At 39.9% G+C, this 20262-nt stretch overlaps 1 protein-coding gene across 3 annotated transcripts in view; it reads right to left on the bottom strand.

Moving 5' to 3' along the window:
- SIMC1 (SUMO interacting motifs containing 1) overlaps positions 1-20262 on the bottom strand; it is an 83396-nt gene that overhangs the window by 42537 nt on the left and 20597 nt on the right. For 2 of the 3 annotated variants that reach the window (XM_045035149.1, XM_045035143.1), the window contains exons 1-2: positions 12091-12279; positions 3622-5091 (exon numbers count right to left, since the gene is read on the bottom strand). In XM_045035149.1, coding sequence (XP_044891084.1) covers positions 3622-5091; positions 12091-12264 — 1644 coding nt within the window. In that variant the 5' untranslated portion in view covers positions 12265-12279. Of the gene's footprint in view, positions 1-3621; positions 5092-12090; positions 12280-20262 lie in introns of those variants that run through there. The other variant, XM_045035155.1, reaches the window with a different exon arrangement.

Raw genomic sequence — 20262 nt, forward strand, 5'->3', positions numbered from 1 at the left:
AAAGAGTCAAGAGCTAGCCTAAGTAGATTTTGGAGTGAAGGTGGGAAGATAGGGTAGTTGTGATACTATTATCAGATACTTAGATAAAGAGAGGGAGACACAGAATCCCAAGCAGGCTCCAGGTTCTCAGCTGTCAGCACAGAGCCTGATGTGGGGCTCAAACTCACGAAATGTGAGATCATGACCTGAGCTGAAGTCGGACGCTTAACCGATTGAGCCACCCAGGTGGCCCGAAAGATGCTTTAAATATGTTTTATTGTTAAAATAAGATCCCGTTTTATTGATTTACTGTTAACAGTAAATGTTAAGTTGCTTCCCTCCCACCTCCCAAAAGTATGTATATAAAGACTGGGAGAGAATATGTGAAAAGTGGTTTTCTATTATCTGGGGTGCTGGAATTAGATGTTTTGCCTCTATACGTTCTTCTGTGTGTTGCCATAATAGATACATATTACTTTCAGAATCAAAAGGAAAAACATGAAAAAGTTTTCTGACATCAGAATATAATAACAATGATGATAATTTTTGAACATTTGACTTATCCTCATCTTAATTCTCACAACCCTACTACTACTATTATTATTCCTATTATATAGATAAGGAAGCTGAGGTTTAGAGAGTAAGGACTTGTTATGCAACAAATGTCAGAAGCTGGTTTCACACATGGGTGGTGTAACCCCAGATCTACCCTCTAAATTCATACTACCTCTCAACAACAAAACCAATAATAATAAATATATTTTTGTTAAAAATCCCCATTAAAAGATTTTAAATGCCTATGTATAAAAAGGCAACTGAGCAGCAAGTATTATTTTTAAAATCTGAGAATAAGTATTAAACTTATTATTTTACTTATTATTTTTTTAATTTTACAGAGAGGGAGGGAGAGAGAGAGAGAGAGCGCGCGCGCATGAGTGGGGAAGAGGGGCAGAGAAAGAGAGAGAAAATCTGTTTAAAAAAAATTTTTTTTAAACACTTATTTATTTTTGAGACAGAGAGAGACAGAGCATGAACGGGGTAGGGTCAGAGAGAAAGGGAGACACAGAATCTGAAACAAGCTCCAGGCTCTGAGGTGTCAGCACAGAGTCCGACGAGGGGCTCGAACTCATGGACCGCGAGATCATGACCTGAGCTGAAGTCGGACCCTTAACCAACTGAGCCACCCAGGCACCGCGAGAAAATCTTAAGCAGGCTCCATGTCCAGTGCGGATCCGATGTGGGGTTTGATCTCATGACCCTGGGATCATGACCTGGGCCAAAATCAAGAGCTGGATGCTCAACTGACTGAGCCACTCAGGCACCCCAAGTATTAAATTTAAAACATCAACCAAAGGTCTGACAGCTTATATATGACAGTAAAACAGTGATGACTAGAATTGTCCTTCCAGAAAATTTTCCAGAGAAGTCTAGTTAGCTTTCCTTATGCCTCAAATCACCTAAGGGTAACCCTTTATCTCACTGATCAGAGACCAATACTGTACATGTCATGTAATGAAAATTAAGAGCCAGAGAAGAGAAGAACAAACAATATTGCTTTTGTGACTATTTCACATGTGAGGCACTTTACCTATATTTGAACCTATATTATGCATTTCTTGCCTACAAATGGGGACATCTACAGCAGATAAAGTTTACAAATTCTTTTGATGCCCATATACTTAAAGGGAACTAAGACTTATAGAGTATTTCTTCAGGCCTTGAAAGGTGGCTTTGTGCTTTATGTATTTACTTTTAGGTCAAACAACTTTATGATATGAGCATTATGACTTATTTTAGAGTAAACAAAGAAAGACTCAGAGGAGTTAAGGCCAAAGGCTGGTAGGCGGCAGGCAGCGTGGGGACTGGCTAAGAAGTTCTGGGGGGAAAACGACCTGGTTGAAGAAGTACTTATGAAAAGCCCAAAAGAAATAATAGGAGAGACCAAAAAAGATTTACAGATGGATTCTAGATGGCCGAAGTTCTTTAAGGTAAGAAATAAAGATGAGGAAGAAAAATCCCCTTTGTTTGGCCTAACTGCCATCTTATAATCCAAGCTGTGTTTACACAGAAAGGGGATGTGGTGTCCCATTTGCATCTACTGGTGGCCTCGCTACTTTGTGCAGCACTTACAAAGCACTACGGCCTTGACTAAGGAAACACAAACTCTCTCAAGTCCTCCAAATGCTCTTGATAATGGACTGATATATCACCATCCTGAGGCAAACCCACAGGAATAAAGAGAATGAGCTAGGGTAGTTAGGGAGAGTCATTCAGAAAGAGAAGACATAAAACGTATTAGAAGATACAACAACAATTAAAATGAGAGAAAAAAATTCAATCTTCAAGGCCAAATCGATGTGAATGCCTGATACAGGCTACATGGTATTCCTGATTGCTCCAAGAATGCACCTTCTGAATTCATGGACTACCTCAAGCCAGTCTTTTTTTTTTTTTTTTTTAAGGTTTATATATTTATTTATTGTGAGGGAGAGTGAGCCTGAGCCAGGGAGGGGCAAAGAGAGAGACAGAGAAAGAGAGAAAGAGAGAAAGAGAGAGAGAGAGAGAGAGAGAGAGAGAGAGAGAGAGAGAGAGAGAGAATTCCAAGCAGGCTCCGCATTGTTGGTGAAGAGCCTGACTTGGGGTTTGACCTCATGAACCATGAGATCATGACCTGAGCTGAAATCAAGAGTCAGAGGCTTAACCAACTGAGCCACACAGGTGCCCCTCAAGCCAGTCTTCTTAACATTGAGAATATGGTTACGGATGATGAAAAAATAGCTTCATATTGTAAAACCTAGCCACAAACTTTTTCTTACATCTGCTAAGAAAAGCATCTGGTTTAGTTCTCACAGCTTAATAAAGACCAATGGGAAGTAGCATTTCCATTAAAATCTTTTTTTTTAATGTTTATTTATTTTTGAGAGAGAGAGAGAGAGAGAGAGAGAGAGAGAGAGAGAGAGAGGGAGGAAGTGTGCATGCACTCATGAAGAGGGGAGGGGCAGAGAGAGAAGGAGACAGAGACTCCCAAGCAGGTTCTGCACGGTCAGTGCAGAACCCGATGGGGTGGGAGGGGGGTCAGACTCGAATTCATGAACTGTGAGATCATAACCTGAGCTGAAATCAAGACTTGGTTGCTTAACTGACTGAGCCAGCCAGGCGCCCCTCCCATTAAAATCTTAAAACTGAATTTCCTCCTCAAAAGTCAGAAAGTAATAATTTTGGAAGCACTGAAGTGTCAAGGGTCTCACTATTTCTGTGATTTGGGAGCTGTAATAAGGGCATCAGGAAGGGAAAGGCATAGGAATTGAAGAGAAGCATTTGATGAAGACCTGTAATGAGCCAGACACTCTAACAGACACTTTTACATACGTTATGTCATTTAATGATCCTGTGAGGTATGTTTTTATCTCCATTTTACATATAGGAAAGAAGCTAAGGCTCAGAAAGGTAAAGTGACTTCTACAGTGCCAGTTTTTCACTGTGGGGGCGAAATTTGAACCCAGGTCTGACTACACTAGATGGTTCCACAAGTGGAGGAAAGATAAAAATATCAAATTTATACTGGGCCTGTTCTTTCATGCATATTTATGCTAGGCCTATACAAAGGACACCTAATCCCTAGGGGAAGACATATTAGCTCACCTCTCTTGTGTCTTTATCTGGTATTAGTGTCTGGAAGAAGAGGTGATGCACTGGAGGTCGTAAGAAGTACTTCAGTCTATGCAGGCATGGTCTGCTGTATAACCCACCTTGTGGTGTTCGTGCTTGTACCTGGGCAGACTCGGGGTTAGCAGGCTCTGACAGTGATCTCTCTTTTCTAGCTGGTGTTTCTGTAGCAGAGAGCCAAGGAACTTTCTCTAAGGAAGTTTCAAACTGTGGAGACTGTGGACTGGGAGAGGACCTTGGAGAAGATGGAGCTGAGACATCCATAGGGATGTCATGGTTCTGTATATCATTTTGGGGAGGGTCAGGCCAGTCTTGTCGTAAGTGAGGCAAATCTCCAAGTGAGTGTAGCATGTCTCCTGGCAAGCAAGGCATGTCTCCAGCTGAACGGAACATATCTCCTGGGAAGTGTGGGACTTCGCCAGGTGAACGTGGCACGCTTTCTGGTGACTGTGGCGCATCTGCTGGTGACTGTGGCATGTCTGATGGTGACTGTGACATGCTTATTGGTGACTGTGGCACATGTCTTGGTGACCGTGGCACGTCTTCTGGCGACTGTGGTGTGTCTCTTGATGACTGTGGCACATCTCCCAGTGACTGTGGCATATCCCGTAAGTGTGCCACATCTTGTGGATATGATATGTTTTGAGGTGGGCCTGGTACATCTTGAGGTAGGCCCAGAGAGTCTTGAGGTGGGCACAGTGAGTCTTGAGGTCGCCACGATGAGTCTTTAGGTGGGCTTGGCACCTTCTGCTGAGGGCATGGCGTCTCTTGAGGAGGGCATGGAACTTCTTGAGGCGGGTGAGGCAAAGCTTGTAGTTGGCACTGCATGGTTTGTGGTGGGCATGACAAGGCTCGTGGTGGGCACGAGGAGGCTCGTGGTGGACAGGGCGAGGCTCGCAGCGGGCATGGCAAGGCTCGCAGTGGGCATGGCAAGGCTTGTGGTGGGCAAGGCACATCTTGCTGTGGGGTTGGCAAGGGTGCCCTCTGATTGCTGCTGCTACCATTATTGCTTGTTGGGGAATGGGAGTGAACATCTGAAGATAGCTGTAGGCTTGCCAAGAAGCCAAGGTCACCTTTGAATGCAGTTGAGCTGCAATTTGGCTCTGCTGCATAAATAGAGTCCCCACTGACCGATGTAGGAGGTTGTGGACCTTCAAATGCAGTTTCTTCCAAAAGGTCCAAATCCACAGGATCGCTGTTAATGATTCTCCGTGCTGCAGGCCGAGAGCTTCTGTCTACCCGCCCTTCCATCACCTCTTTGCTGGAGAGGCTGGCACATGTCTGAAGACTGGCTGGCTCCTTCTGGGAAGGAGCAACAGGTTCTAGCGTCAAGTCAAGAGTGGCAATAGGTCTATTTTCTTCTTCAGTTCTTGTCAGGTCAATCACACAGAGTCCATTGCGATCCTTTGCCCTTGGTCTGGTTTCTCTGGTTAAGTCAATGAAGTCCTGTTAAAATATGAGAATATAAGTGGTCAAGTAGGGAGCCTTTGCTTTATCTAAGAAGATCTGCATCTGAGCTTGTAAGGATAATCATATTTTACCTTTTCACTTCACTGAAAATTTATACATTTTATATACCATAAGCATTAGTATTTCCTTTGGTCAAAATTTTGCTACTGTCAATCTGTCAATTTCTATACCATCTTAAATTATCCAAATGCCACATGCATATAACTGAGGGCATAGTGGGAAATTTTTTCTGATCCAAGGTAAATAGGGGAGTAGTAGGGAAGATTGCAACCTTAAGTCACAAGGGAAAAAGCAACCTTTGTTTGGAAAAGCAACTTACTTACTTACAACAGAAACTAAAGAAGGTAAGCTAATATAAGAGAATCTACTATGTGCTAAGAACATGTTGAGTGCTTGCACGTATCTTTAACTTTCACAATATCCCTGTCAGGTAGGCCTTATAATCTCCATTACACAGATGGGGAAAATGGAGTTCAGAGGCGTTAGGTCATTACCTAAGGATTATACACATTCAAACCCAGGTCCATTTCCTTTTTTCTCTGTACAACTTCATTCAATATATAATTACCTTATAGTCAGATATGTAGAGTAATGCAATAACAGTTATAAAACCAACAGTGTAAGTCTGAGCCCTAACTAGGTTCATTATTGGAAAACCTCCTATCTTTACCTCCATTCCTTGCCAAAATGATTAGGTACTTCATAAACCCTAATGACACCTGCCCATGGTACTAAAATCAATCTCTGTGCCATGCACATATTAAAATATTGTACTCCCTTTCAACTCTCAAAACTGTCTCAGTGTGGATGAAAATTAATAGCCTAATTATCCATCAATCTCATTGATGAATATGAATGCAAATATTCTCTATGAAGTATTAGTAAATCCAGTATTAAAAAAAAAAGTTCCATTTCTGATCAGAAGGGCTAGCTAGATACTCTGATCAACCAACCTAATAAAAGCGAGAAATTATATACAAATGTAAAAACACGGGAGAGGTTATAACAAGAAAAACTGACCAAAAAGAAAGCCAGTGTACCTATATTAATGTCAGACAAACTAGATTTCAAGGAAAACAGTGTTACTAGAGATAAAGAGGCTACTGTACAATAAAAGACTTATTTCATCAAGATATAATAATTTTAAAACTATATGCCTAATAACAATCTCCATAAAGCAAAAACAGATACAAGGAGAAAAAGGAATATCCAGTCATTGTAAGAAACTTTTACATGTCTTTCTGGATTGATAGATTACTCAAACAAAAAAATTATTATGGATACAAAAGATTTGAACACTTTTTTTTTTTTAATTTTTTTTTTTTTTAATGTTTATTTATTTTTGAGACAGGGAGAGAGAGAGCATGAACGGGGGAGGGTCAGAGAGAGAGGGAGACACAGAATCTGAAACAGGCTCCAGGCTCTGAGCTGTCAGCCCAGAGCCTGATGTGGGGCTTGAACTCACGGACCGCAAGATCATGACCTGAGCCAAAGTCGGACGCTTAACCGACTGAGCCACCCAGGCGCCCCTGAACACTTTTTTAAAAGTTTCTATTTTGAGAGACAGAGAGAAAAAGAGAGGGGGTGGGGTGGGGCAGGGAGAGAAAATCCCAAGCAGGCTTTACACTGTCAGTGCAGTGCGTGACGCAGGGCTTGAACTCATGAACTGCGAGATCATGACCTGACCTGAAATCAAGAGTTGGACACTTAACCGACTGAGCCACCCAGGTACCCCAAGATTTGAACACATTTAGTAAGCTTCATGTGAAGGACTCAGAATAGATATTCACAATTACACGAAATATTTACAAAAATTGACCACAAACCAGGAGTCAAAGTACATCTTAGTCAATGTCAAAAAGATTATCACTCAGGCCAAAATACTATTAGGCTAGGAAGCAGCACAAAAGAATAACTAGGAAAAACTCCATATAACTGCAAATAGGTCAAAGGAGGAATCACAAATTAGAGAAATTTTAGAACTGAACAATAACAAAAATACCAGTTATGAAAATGTGGCATGCAGAATCACTATGTAGAAAAAAATGCACACTTATACACTTAATTAGAAAAGTGGAATGAAAGAAAATTAACGTGCTAAGCACAAACCTTTTGATAGAAAAAGGAAAAAATACCCCAAAGAAAGCAGAACAGAGGAAATAATAAGAGCAGAAATGAATGAAACAGAGAACACAGCAGAGAAGTGCAACAATGTTACAGGTTGTTCTTCTAAAAGATTTTTAAAATTGGAAAACATCTGAGAAGAAATTTGAGAACAAAGGCACAAATAACTAATATTAAGAATGAAAATAGGACAAAATTACAGATGTTTTTAAGATAAAAAAGATTAGAAGATGTTATGAATAATTTTATGTCGAAAAAACTTGGGAACTTGGATGAAACAGATAAATCCCTGGAAAAATAAAGCTTAGCAAAACTGACTCAAGAAACTGGGTGATGGGTACATGGGGGATCATTATACAATTTGCTATATTTTTCATGTTTGAGATTTTCCTTAATGAAAAGACATTTTTAAGTTGACTCAAGAAGAAAGAAAAAAATCAAAATAGTCCTTTAACCAATAAAGAAATAAATCAGTAGTTGAAATTTTTTCCATCAGAAAACTCCAGGTCAAGGTGATTTTAGAAATCACCTGTTTAGTTTTGCTAAAAATTCAAGGAAAAAATTATTCTACTTTTATACAAGTTATTTGAGAGTATCAAAAAATGAAGGGCTACCTCTGACTCCTATTATGACTTAGCATACACTTGATACAAAATCTGAAAGAAGGAAATGTTATAAGTCAATATCACTTGTGCACACAGACATAAAAATTCTAAACAAAACACTATTAAACTAAATCCAGCACAACCGAGATGAGTTTACCTAGGAATCACAGCTAGCTTACATTAAAAAAAAAATCAATTAATATAACTCATCACATAAAGGAGAAAATCATATGATCATGTGAAGAGGCCAAAAAGCATTTGATAACACATTCAACATCCATTCTTAAAAAGAGGGGGAAAAAAACCCCTCAAAGTAGAAATAGAAGAAAACATACTTATCTATTAAAAGTTATTTCCAAAGCACATATAGTAAATGTTACACTGAAACACTGAAAACATTCCCTGTAAAATCAGAAGCACATCAAAGATGCTTACTGTTGCTAATTCTATTCAGCAGTGTACCAATGTTGTATATGCAATGCAGGAAAATACAATATAAAAATTGTAAAAATTAGAAAATAAAACTGTCCTTCATGAATAATATGATTATTTACATGAAAAACTCAAAAGAATCTATAGATAAATATCAGAATAAGAGCATTTATCATGGTTGTTGGATATAAAAATTACATTTTTTAATACTTCAACAACAGTAGCCTCATGTTGTATAACTCCCACATCTCACAACTTCAGGGGAAATCATTCATATTATATTCTATATGAATTATGCCATCTAGGGCAAAATTCTAGGCAATCCATACGATATCAACACAAAAAACATATACATGTATATGAATGTGTTTGTATATATTTGTATACACATGCATGTGCACATATGCACACACACACTACAGGTGGTAGTTATTTTTTTAAACATTTGTTTACTTATTTTGGGAGAGAGCGTGCATGCGAGCAGGAGAGGGGAAGAGAGGGAGAGAGAAAATCCCAAGCAGGCTCCACACTCAGTACAGAGCCCGATGCAGGGCTTGGTTCCACAACCATGAAATCAGAACCTAAGCTGAAATCAAGAGTCTGACACTTAACTGACTGAGCCACCCAGATGACCCCCCCTTTAAAAAAAAAAGTTTGTTTACTTATTATGTGGTAGTTATTTTTGTGGGTTGCCGAACATTTCCATGATACATGGTAGACTGTAGTTCCTGAATCCCATGACTAGGTGGAGTCATGTGATTAATTCTGCCCAATAAATTATGAGGGGAAGTAACATGTATTACTCCTGGGCTGGGCCTTTTTGGATGCAGACGCTCCAAAGGTTTCTTTTCCTTCTGATGTGTCTGTCTCATGGCCATGTTCAAGATAATGGCAACTCTGTCAGCCTGTGTCTCCACAGGACTATGATATGCAGACATCCCTCCTCCTCTACCCCACCTGCAATGGGCATGTAGTAGTGTGAATGGAAATAAACCTTGTTTTAAGCCACAGTATAACATAGCTTATCCTGACAAACACAGTACCTGGGAACAAATTTAACTAGAGATGTGCAAGACCTGTGCAAAAAAATATTATGGAAGCATACTGAAGAACACGAACATAAGCCTAAATAAATGAAAGTATATACCATTGTCCATGAATTAGAAGACGCAATGTAATAAATATGCCATTCTCCCCAAACTGACATACAAATTCAGTACCATCTCAATGTCTAAGCAGGTTTTACTGAGGAACTTAGAAGTTAACTCTAAAATTTGAAAGGAAAGGGGCGCCTGGGTGGCTCAGTTGGTTGAGCATCTGACTTTGGCTCAGGTCATGATCTCACAGTTCGTGAGTTTGAGCCCTGCATAGGGCTCTGTGCTGACAGCTCAGAGCCTAGAGCCTGCTTCAGATTCTGTGTCTCCCTCTCTCTCTGCCCCACCCCTGCTTGTGCTCTCTGTCTTTCAAAAATGAATAAACATTAAAAAATTTAAAAATAATAAAATAAAATAAAATTTGAAAGGAAAAACAAAAGACCAAGAATAGCCAAGACAATTCTGAAGAAGACAGTGTGGTATTGGCACTAGATAGTCAAACAGATAAATGGACAGAAGAGCAAGTTTACAAACAGACCCATACATTTAGAAAAATTTGATTTATGTCAGAGGTGGTATTAAAGATTATGAAGAATGGGGAGCCTGGGTGGCTCAGTCGGCTAAGTGTCCGACTTCAACTCAGGTCACGATCTCACGGTCTGTGAGTTCGAGCCCCGTGTCGGGCTCTGGGCTGATGGCTCAGAGCCTGGAGCCTGCTTCGGATTCTGTGTCTCCCTCTCTCTCTGACCCTCCCCCGTTCATGCTCTGTCTCTCTCTGTCTCAAAATAAATAAACGTTAAAAAAAATTAAAATAAAAAGTGTTTAAAAAAAAAAAGATTATGAGGAAAAGGATGGAACTTTAAATGGTACCACTATCCATTCAGGGAGAAAAATGAAATCAGATCTTAACTTCATGCCAAAATCATAAATCAATTTCAGATTTATTAAAGAAATGAAAAACCCAGTTAAAATTTTTTTAGGAAAAAGAACAAGAGAACATCTTTATAATATTTGTGTAAGGAAGGATTTAAAAAAAAAATTTTTTTTAATGTTTATTTATTTTTGAGACAGAGAGAGACAGAGCATGAATGGGGAAGGGTCAGAGAGAGGGAGACACAGAATCTGAAACAGGCTCCAGGCTCTGAGCTGTCAGCACAGAGCCTGACGCGGGGCTCGAACTCACAGATTGTGAGATCATGACCTGAGCCGAAGTCGGCCGCTTAACCGACTGAGCCACCCAGGCACCCCAGGAAGGATTTCTTAAGACACAAAGGGTAAACCATAAAAGAATATTTGACTACATCAAAATTAGGACTTACTGTTTATCAAAAGTACCTTAAAGTTGTAAGACAAGCCACAAATAGAAGGAACTTGGCAGTGACTGACTTGGGAATACTATGTAGAGAAGAAAATGACTAATTAAAGGCACATGCAATAACATTAATTGTTTTAGAAGATTTTATTTATTTATTTTTAATTTATTTTTTTTAATTTTTTTAACGTTTTATTCATTTTTGAGACAGAGAGAGACAGAGCATGAACGGGGGAGGGGCAGAGAGAGAGGGAGACACAGAATTGGAAGCAGGCTCCAGGCTCTGAGCCATCAGCCCAGAGCCCGACGCGGGGCTCGAACTCACGGACCGCGAGATTGTGACCTGAGCCGAAGTCGGCCGCCCAACGACTGAGCCACCCAGGCGCCCCTATTTTTTTTAAGTAATCTCTACACCCAACTTGGGGCTTGAACTTACAACACGGAGATCAAGAGTTGCACACTCTACTGACTGAGCCAGCCAGGCACCCCAACAGTGATTAATTTTATAAACATAATATTGAAGCTAAAAGAAAAACAAAAGAGAATAACATACAATATGATTCTGTGATATTGTGATATACAGTAGTCCCCCCTTGTCCACAGGGGATACTTTCCAAGACCCTCAGTGAAGGTGTAAAATCGCAGATGATACTGAACCCTACATGTTTTCTCCTACGCATACATTCCTATGATAAAATTTAATTTTTAAATTAGGCAAAGTAAAAGATTAATGACCGTAACTCATAAGAGGAAACAATTATAACAATATACTGTAATAAAAGTTATGTGATTGTGGTTTCTGTCTCAAAATAACTTCTTGTACTATACTCATCCTTTTTGTGACGATGTGAGATGATAAAATGCCTATGTGATGAGATGAGTGAGGTGAATGGTGGATGTAGGCGTTGTGATGAAGTGTTAGGCTACTATGGACCTTCTAATGATATGTCAGAAGGGGGTCATTGTCTTAAAAACTGCACCTGACCCTGGGTCACTGAAACGTCAGAAAGTGAAACTGAAGAAAGGAGGGGACTACTGTCTTGGTCCTTATCCCTGGTTACCGGCAGAACTCCAGTAAACCCCTGTAATTTGCTGAGTGATAGGGTAAGAGGACTGTCTTTTGTTATGTATAAGTCCCTTTCAACCATACCTGAGTTTGCTAATGACAGCTTCAGGATTGGGGTTAGTTGTCAGAGGAACCAACCAGGCATTTAGAGGGTTAGAATTTTCAGCCCTACTTCTTCAGTCTCTGGGGAGGGGAGAGGAGCTGGAGATTGAGTTAATCACCAATGGCTAACGATTTTAATCAACAAGACTCATGTCCTGGAGCCTCCATAAAAATCCTAAGCAACAGTTTGGAGAGCTTCCATGTTGGTGAATACATCCACATACCAGTAGGGAGGCGTACCTCAAACTCCAGGGGGTCAGAAGCTCCTGCACTCGGGACCCTTCTGGACCTTGCCGTATGTAGCTCTTCATCTGGATGTTCACTTGCATCCTTTATAATAAACTGGTAATAGTAAGTAAAGTGTTTCCCTGAGTTCTGTGAGCTGTTATTATCAAAACTTAGGAAGGGGATCATGGGAACCCCCAATTTATAGCCAAGTTGGACAGAATGGTGGGTAACGAGGGCCCAACTACTTGTGACTGGCATCTGTATGGGGGGCAGTCATGTGGGACTGAGCCCTTAACCTGTGGGTTCTGCACTAATTCCAGGTAGTATCAGAATTGAGTGAAACTGTAGGGACATCAGTGATGTCCAGAGTTGGAGAATTAGTTAGTATAAGGAAAAACTCCCCACATGTTTGGTATCAGAAATGATGTGAACAGAGAAATAGCGTTTTCATTTAGATTCCGTTCATATAAAGTCCAAAAATAGGCAGAAGCAAACTATATTATTTAGGTACACACATATAGTAAAACTATAGTGAAAAGCAAGTGAGCATCATGAAAATTAGGAAGTAGTTGGGAGGAGGAGGGTGGCAAGGCATGGAGGTAGAATGTACATTGAACAAAGAAACATATCTACAACTTTTATAATACAGGCAATATGGCTGCATGGGCTTTAACTTAATTTGTTCTACTATATGTTTGCTTTATACATTCCCTCCCCTGCCGCCGTGTGTGTGTGCGTGCAATGTATATCTATATACACATATTTTTTTTTTTCAACGTTTATTTATTTTTGGGACAGAGAGAGACAGAGCATGAACGGGGGAGGGGCAGAGAGAGAGGGAGACACAGAATCGGAAACAGGCTCCAGGCTCTGAGCCATCAGCCCAGAGCCTGACGCGGGTCTCGAACTCACAGAGCACGAGATCGTGACCTGGCTGAAGTCGGACGCTTAACCGACTGCGCCACCCAGGCGCCCCCACATATATTTTTTTAAGTTTACTTATCTATTTTGAGAGAAAGAGTGGGGGGAAGGAGGGAGGGAAGGAGAGAGACAGAGAGAGAGGCAGAGAGAGTGAATCCCAAACAGGCTCTGCACTGTCAGGGCAGAGTCTGACGTGGGGCCTAAATTCACAAACCGTGGGATCATGATCTGAGCTGAAACCAAGAGTCAGACACTTACCGAATGAGTCATTCATGCACACCTATACACATATTTAAAAAAAAAAAGAAAGTTAAAAAGTCTGTGGAGTAAACGTCTTAGGAAATTTCAAGACCTATGTGAAGAAAACTTTAAAAAAGCCCATTTAAGTAAGGATCCTAAATGTCTAAATTCATGAAAACACTATTCTACCACTATCGTGTAGAAAGATGCAGCATTGTAGGATAGCAAATCTTTCTACGTTAATCTGTTCATTTAAAATGCTGAGGATTTTTAGAAAATGTGACAGAATGACATTAAAGTTTAATTATAATGTGTGAAATTTTGATTAAGAAAATAAGTGTTGCTAATTAACAAATGGAGGGAAGCCTTTCACAATATATATGTATATCAAATCACCGCAATGTATACTTTAAATATCTTATAATGTTATTTACACTTCAATTGAATTACACCTCAATAAGGCTGAAATTAAAAACAAACAACTTTACAAACGTGACAAAAGCCAGAAAAACTGGCAAATAATGAGCCGGGGACTAACACTACCTTAGAGTATTTGAATTTCTTGGATTGGTACGTATAACTTTTTTTTAAATGTTTATTTTTTGAGAGTGCAAGCGGGGGAGGAGCAGAGAGAATGGGGGACAGTGCAGAGCTTAGTGGACTCTGCACTGACAGCAGCAATCCCACTGTGTGGCTCGAACTCAGGAACTGCAAGATCATGGCCTGAGCTGAAGTCAGATGCTCAACCAACTGAGCTACCCAGGCACCTCAGTACATGTAACTTTTTTTTTTTTCAACGTTTATTTATTTTGGGGACAGAGAGAGACAGAGCATGAACGGGGGAGGGGCAAAGAGAGAGGGAGACACAGAATCAGAAACAGGCTCCAGGCTCTGAGCCATCAGCCCAGAGCCCGACACGGGGCTCGAACTCACGGACCGCGAGATCGTGACCTGGCTGAAGTCGGACGCTTAACCGACTGCGCCACCCAGGCGCCCCGGTGTTTTGCCATTTTATTTGAAGTTTATTTTTATTTATTTTGAAAGAGGGAGATAGAGAGCAAGCAAGGGAGGGGCAGAGAAAGAAGGAGACAGAATCCCAAGCAGGCTCCATGCTGTCAGAATTCACAAACTGTGAGATCATGACCCGAGCTGAAATCAAGAGTCAGATGCTTCTTAACCCACTGAGCCACCCAGGTGCCCCAGATATTTTGCCATTTTTAAATTAGATTGTTCATTTTCTTATTGAGTTTTAAGAGTTCTTTGTATATTTTTGATAACAGTCTTTTCTCATATGTGTCTTTTGCATACGTCTTCTCCCAGTCTGTGGCCTGTCTTCTCATTCTCTCGCTGTGATCTTTCACAGAGCAGTTTTTAATTTTGATGAAATTCAGCTTAGCAATTATTTCTTTCATGGATTGTGTCTTCGGTGTTGTATCTAAAAAGTCATTGCCCAAAGTCATGTAGGTTTTTTCTACTTTATCTTTTAGGAGTTTTATAGTCTCACATTTTACTTTTAGGTCTATGATCTACTTTGAGTTAATTTTTGCTGAGGGTGTAAGATGTTTGTCTAGATTCATTTCTTTGCATCTGAATGTCCAGTTGTTCCAGCACCATTTGTTGAAAAGACTATTTTTGCTCCATTGAATTACTTTTGCTCCTTTGTCAAAAATCAGCTTACTATATTAATGTGGGTATATTTCTGGGCTTTCAATTTTGTTCCACTGACCTATTTGTCATTCTTTTTACACTCTCTTGGCTACTGTAATTTGTAGTAAGTCTTGAAGTCAGGTAGTGGCAGTCCTCTCTTCTTCTCCTTCAATATTGGACTGGCTATTTGCAGTCTTTTGCCTCTCCCTATAAACTTCAATCACCTTATTAATATCTACAAAATAACTTGCTAGGATTTTGACTGGGATTGTGTTGAATCTATTGACCAAATTTATAAGAACTGACATCTTGACAATATTGAGTCTTTCTAACCACAAACGTGCAATATTCCTCCATTTATTTAGTTCTTTGATATTTCACCAAAACAATATGGCACTGGCACAATAGAGACATAGATCAACAGAACATAACAGAAAACCCAGAAATAAACACACACCTATATGGTCAACTAATATTTGACAAAGCAGCAAAGAATATGCAATGGGAAAAAGACAGTCTCTTCAGCAAATCGTGCTGGGAAAACTGGACAGCAACATGCAAAAGAAACTGGACCACTTTCTTACACTATACACAAAAATAAACACAAGATGGATTAAGGACATAAATGTGAGACCTGAACACTTCAGCTTTGTAATATAACTTGAAGTCTGAAATTGTGATGCCCCAGCTTTGTTTTTCTTTTTCAAGATTGCTTTGGCTATTCAGGGTCTTTTGTGGTTCCATACAAATTTTAGAATTTTTTGTCCCAGTCCTGTCAAAAAATGCTGTTGGTATTTTGATACGGATTGCATTGAATGTGTAGATTGATTTGGGTAGTACAGATATTTTAACAATATTTGTTCTTCCAATCTCTGAGCATGGAATGTCTTTCCATTTCTTTGTGCTATCTTCAATTTTTTCACCAGTGTTTTATAGTTTTTAGAGTACAGGTCTTTCACCTCTTTGGTTACGTTTATTCCTAGATATCTTATTATTCTTGGTGCAATTGTAAACGGGATATATATATTTTTTAAAGTATGCTGTATACCCAAAATGGGACTTGAATCCATGACCCCAAGATCAAGAGTCACACGCTCTCCTGACTGAGCCAGCCAGGCACCCCATAAATGGGGGTTTTCTTAATTTCTCTTTCTTCATTTTTGGTCTATAGAAATGCAACATATTTCTGTACATTAATTTTGTGTCCTGTGACTTTACTGAATTTATCAGTTCTAATAGTTTTTGGGTGCAGTTTTATGGGTTTTCTATATATAGTATTGTGTCATCTGCAAATAGTAAAGATTTTACTGATTTGGATGCATTTATTTTCTTTCTTTCCTTTCTCTTATTTTTCTCTTCTCTGCTCTCCTCTCTCCCTTTCTTTTCTTTCATTTTTTCTCTTCTCTTTTCCTCTCTGATTGCTGAGGCTAGGACTTCCAGTACTATGAAGAACATAAGTGGGGAGAGTGGACATCCTTATTCTGTTCCTTACCTTAGGGGAAAAGCTCTAAGTTTTTCCCCAGTCAAGATGATGTTAGCTGTGGGTTTTCATATATGGCATTATGTTGAGGCATGTTCCCTTTAAACTTACTTGTCGAGGGTTTTTGTCAGGAATGGATGTTGTACATTGTCAAATGCTTTTTCTCTGTCTACTGAAATGATAATATGGTTCTTATCCTTCTCTTACTGATGTGATGTATCATGTTGATTGATTTGCAGATATTGAACCACCTTGCAACCCAGGAATTAAACCCACTTGATGGTGGTGAATGGTATTTTTAATGTATTGTTGAATCCAGTTTCCTAGTATTTTGTTGAGAATTTTTGCATCTACGTTCATCAGGGATATTCAACTGTAGCTCTTTTAGTGGTGTCTTTATCTGGTTTTGGTATCAGGGTAATGCTGGCCTCATAGAATGAATTTGGGTTTTCCTCTTTTCTATATTTTGGAATAGTTTGAGAAGAACAGGTATTAACTCTTCTTTAAATGTTTGGTAGAATTAGCCTGCAAAGCCATCTGGTCCTGGACTTTTGTTTGTTGGGAGATTTTTGATTACTAATTCAACTTCTTTGCTGGTTAAACAAGTCTGTTCAAAATTTGTATTTCTTCCTGCTTCAATTTTGGTAGGTTATATGTTTCTAGGAATTTATTTCTTCTAGGTTGTCTAATTTGTTGGCATATAGTTTTTCATAATGTTCTCTTGTGATTGTATTTCTGTGGTGTTGGTTGTTATCTCTCCTCTCTCATTTGTGATTTTAATTTGAGTCATTTCTCTTTAAATTTTTTTTTTCAACGTTTATTTATTTTTGGGACAGAGAGAGACAGAGCATGAACGGGGGAGGGGCAGAGAGAGAGGGAGACACAGAATCGGAAACAGGCTCCAGGCTCTGAGCCATCAGCCCAGAGCCCGATGCGGGGCTCGAACTCACGGACCGCGAGATCGTGACCTGGTTGAAGTCGGACGCTTAACCGACTGCGCCACCCAGGCGCCCCGAGTCATTTCTCTTTATAAGTCTGGCTAGAGGTTTATCAATTTTCTTCATTTTTTTCAAAGAACCAGCTGATTTCACTGATCTGTTCTGTTTGTTTGGTTTTGGTTTCTATACCACTTATTTCTGCTCTAATCTTTATTATTTCCTTCCTTCTGCTTGTTTGGCTTTTGTTTGTTCTTCTTTTTCTAGCTCCTGTAGGTGTTAAGGTTGAGTTGTTTATTTCAGATTTTTCTTGCTTCTTGATGTAGGTCTGTATTGCTATAAATTTCCTTCTTAGAGCCACTTCTGCTGCATCCCAAAGGTATTGGACCATTGTGTTTTCACTTTTATTTGTTTCCATGTACTTGTTTATTTCTTCCTTTATTTCCTGGTTGACCCATTCATTGTTTAGTAGCAGGTTATTTAATCTTCATGTATTTGTGGTCTTTCCCAATTTTTCTTGTGGTTGACTTCTAGATTCATAGTGTTGTGGTAAGAAAAGATGCATGGTATGACTTCGATCTTGAATTTGAGGCTTGTTTTGTGGGCTAATATATGATCTATTCTGGAGCATGTTCCATGTGCACTTGAAAAGAATGTGTATTCTGCTGTTTTAGGATGGGATGCTCTGAATATATCTGTTAAATCCATCTGTTCCAGTGTGTCATTCAAAGCCATTGTTTCCCTGTTGATTTTGTTTAGATGATCTGCCATTGATGTAAGTGCTGTGTTAAAGTCCCCTACTATTATTGTAATATTATTGACTAGTTCCTTTATGTTTGTTATTAACTGTCGTATGTGTTTGGGTGGTCCTATGTTGGGTGCACAGATATTTACAACTGTTATATCTTCTTGTTGGATTGTCCTATTATTATATAGTGTCCTTTTTGGTCCCTTGTTACAGTCTTTGTTTTACAGTCTATATTGTCAGATCTAAGTATTACTAACCCAGTTTTCTTTTGACATCCATTTGCATGATAGGTGTTTTTCCATCACCTAACTTTCAATGTGCAGGTGTCTTTAGGTCTAAAAGGAGCCTCTTGTAGGCAGTATATAGATGGGTCTTGTTTTTTTTTTTTATCCAATCTGTCACCCCATGTCTTTTTTTTCCCCCGTTACCTTATGTCTTTTGATTGGAGCATTTAGCCCATTTCCATTCAAAGTAATTATTGATAGATATGTAATTACTGGCATTTTAGTATTTGTTTTGTGGTTGTTTCTAAAGATTTTCTCTGATCCTTTCTTGTCTTTCTTTCATGGCTTATTTTCTTTAGTGATATACTTGGATTTCTTTCTGTTTATTCTTTGCGTATTCATTAGCTTTTGATATATGGTTACCAGTAGGTTTCTACATAACCTCTTCTGCATATAGCAGTCTATATTAATTCGATGGCTGCTTAAGTTTGAGCCTATCCTTTATTCCTCTCCTTCCCCTACATTTTAGGTATATGGTCTCCTATTTTATATCCTTTTATTTTGTGAGTTCCTTGATTGAGTTTTTACAGAAGTGTTCATATTTACTGCTTTTTTATTATCTTTATAGTGTCACTCCTTTCTACTAAAAGAATCCCCTTTAATATTTTGCAGTGTAGGGGAGTAGCCAACATGGCCGAACAGCATGGAAGCTTTTTTGTGTCTTGCGTTCATGAAATACAGCCAGATCAATACTAAACCATCCTGCATACCTAGAAAACTGACTTGAGGATTAACACAACAATCTGCACAACTTGAACCACAGAACTCAGTAGGTATGCAGTGTGGAGAGGTGAACTAGGTGAGAGAAAGGCCGCAGAGGGCAGGGAGGTGTTTTTACTTACAGAGAGAGGATGGGGACAGGGGGAGAGTTCAGGAAAAGCACCCCCCCCCCCCACCAAAGCAGCTGGAGGGAAAGTGGCAAAGTGGAAACAGCCACAGGGACTAAACTAAAAAGGGAGAAAGGAGAAAGGAGAGGGTTTAAATTCCATTAAGACTCTATAAACAGGGGGAGCACAGAGTCTGAAACTCTGCAGCTCAATACCTGGTGGTGCTCTGGTGGGAAGGGTAAATCCTTCCCAGAGTGGGGTCTGGGAAGTTCTCAGGCCACACAGGGAGAAGTGGTTCCACTGCTGGAAAGATATTTGGTAGAGGCTGTGCAGCCACCTGGTCCCAGCAGACCCTAGAGAACAACCACATCTGCTGGTGCTGGAACAAGGTCATTAAGGGTGAAGCCTGGTGCCAGATGTGTGTTGTGATTTTCCAAAACCCCTGAAACACTGCTGTTACATGACTGCATGAACTTTTTCTGGGGTGGGCTGGCATCCAGCCACAGTCTCTGGGCATCGGCAGCAGCATGGTCCCACGAACATTCCTGGATGTGGCTGGCATCCAGGCATTGCTCGGTGAGACACTGCTGCAGACAGTCAGAAAGGGTCAAAGCCGCAGTCCCTCAGAAGTGAGGGGTGGGGAAACACAGCTGCTTTTGAGAGAAAACTCAGGAGGGAGGTGCCTCCTGGCAACCTGACGGCTTGGTCACAGACAGTGTAAAAGCGGGGAGTGGATGGAAACTGGAGAGAAAGGATGGGTGCATGATTGCTGGTTGGGGAGAGCAGAGTTCCAATACTAGAGACTGGGTAGCTGGGTGATGCCATTTTCACCCCTCTGTGCATGTGCATACCCACCCAGAAGTGCCACAACAATCCACCCCAATAAGCTACACAGTGCCATTTAGTAGAGAATGGGGCCGTTACACTAAGCCCTGGCCAACTGTGCCAAACTCACTCTTGACGTACACCGCAAATCTCTCCACCTGCCTAGTTTATGACTATAAAGGGCTTCACAGTTTGACTTCTAGAGGAAACTGATGTAGTTTCAATCGTATTTCAGTCTGTTTGCTGATCTATATATTCAATTTTCTTTTTTTTTCTT

The sequence above is a fragment of the Felis catus genome, chromosome A1 (assembly GCF_018350175.1).
Source record: "Felis catus isolate Fca126 chromosome A1, F.catus_Fca126_mat1.0, whole genome shotgun sequence".
In the NCBI taxonomy this organism is placed as follows: Eukaryota; Metazoa; Chordata; class Mammalia; order Carnivora; family Felidae; genus Felis; species Felis catus.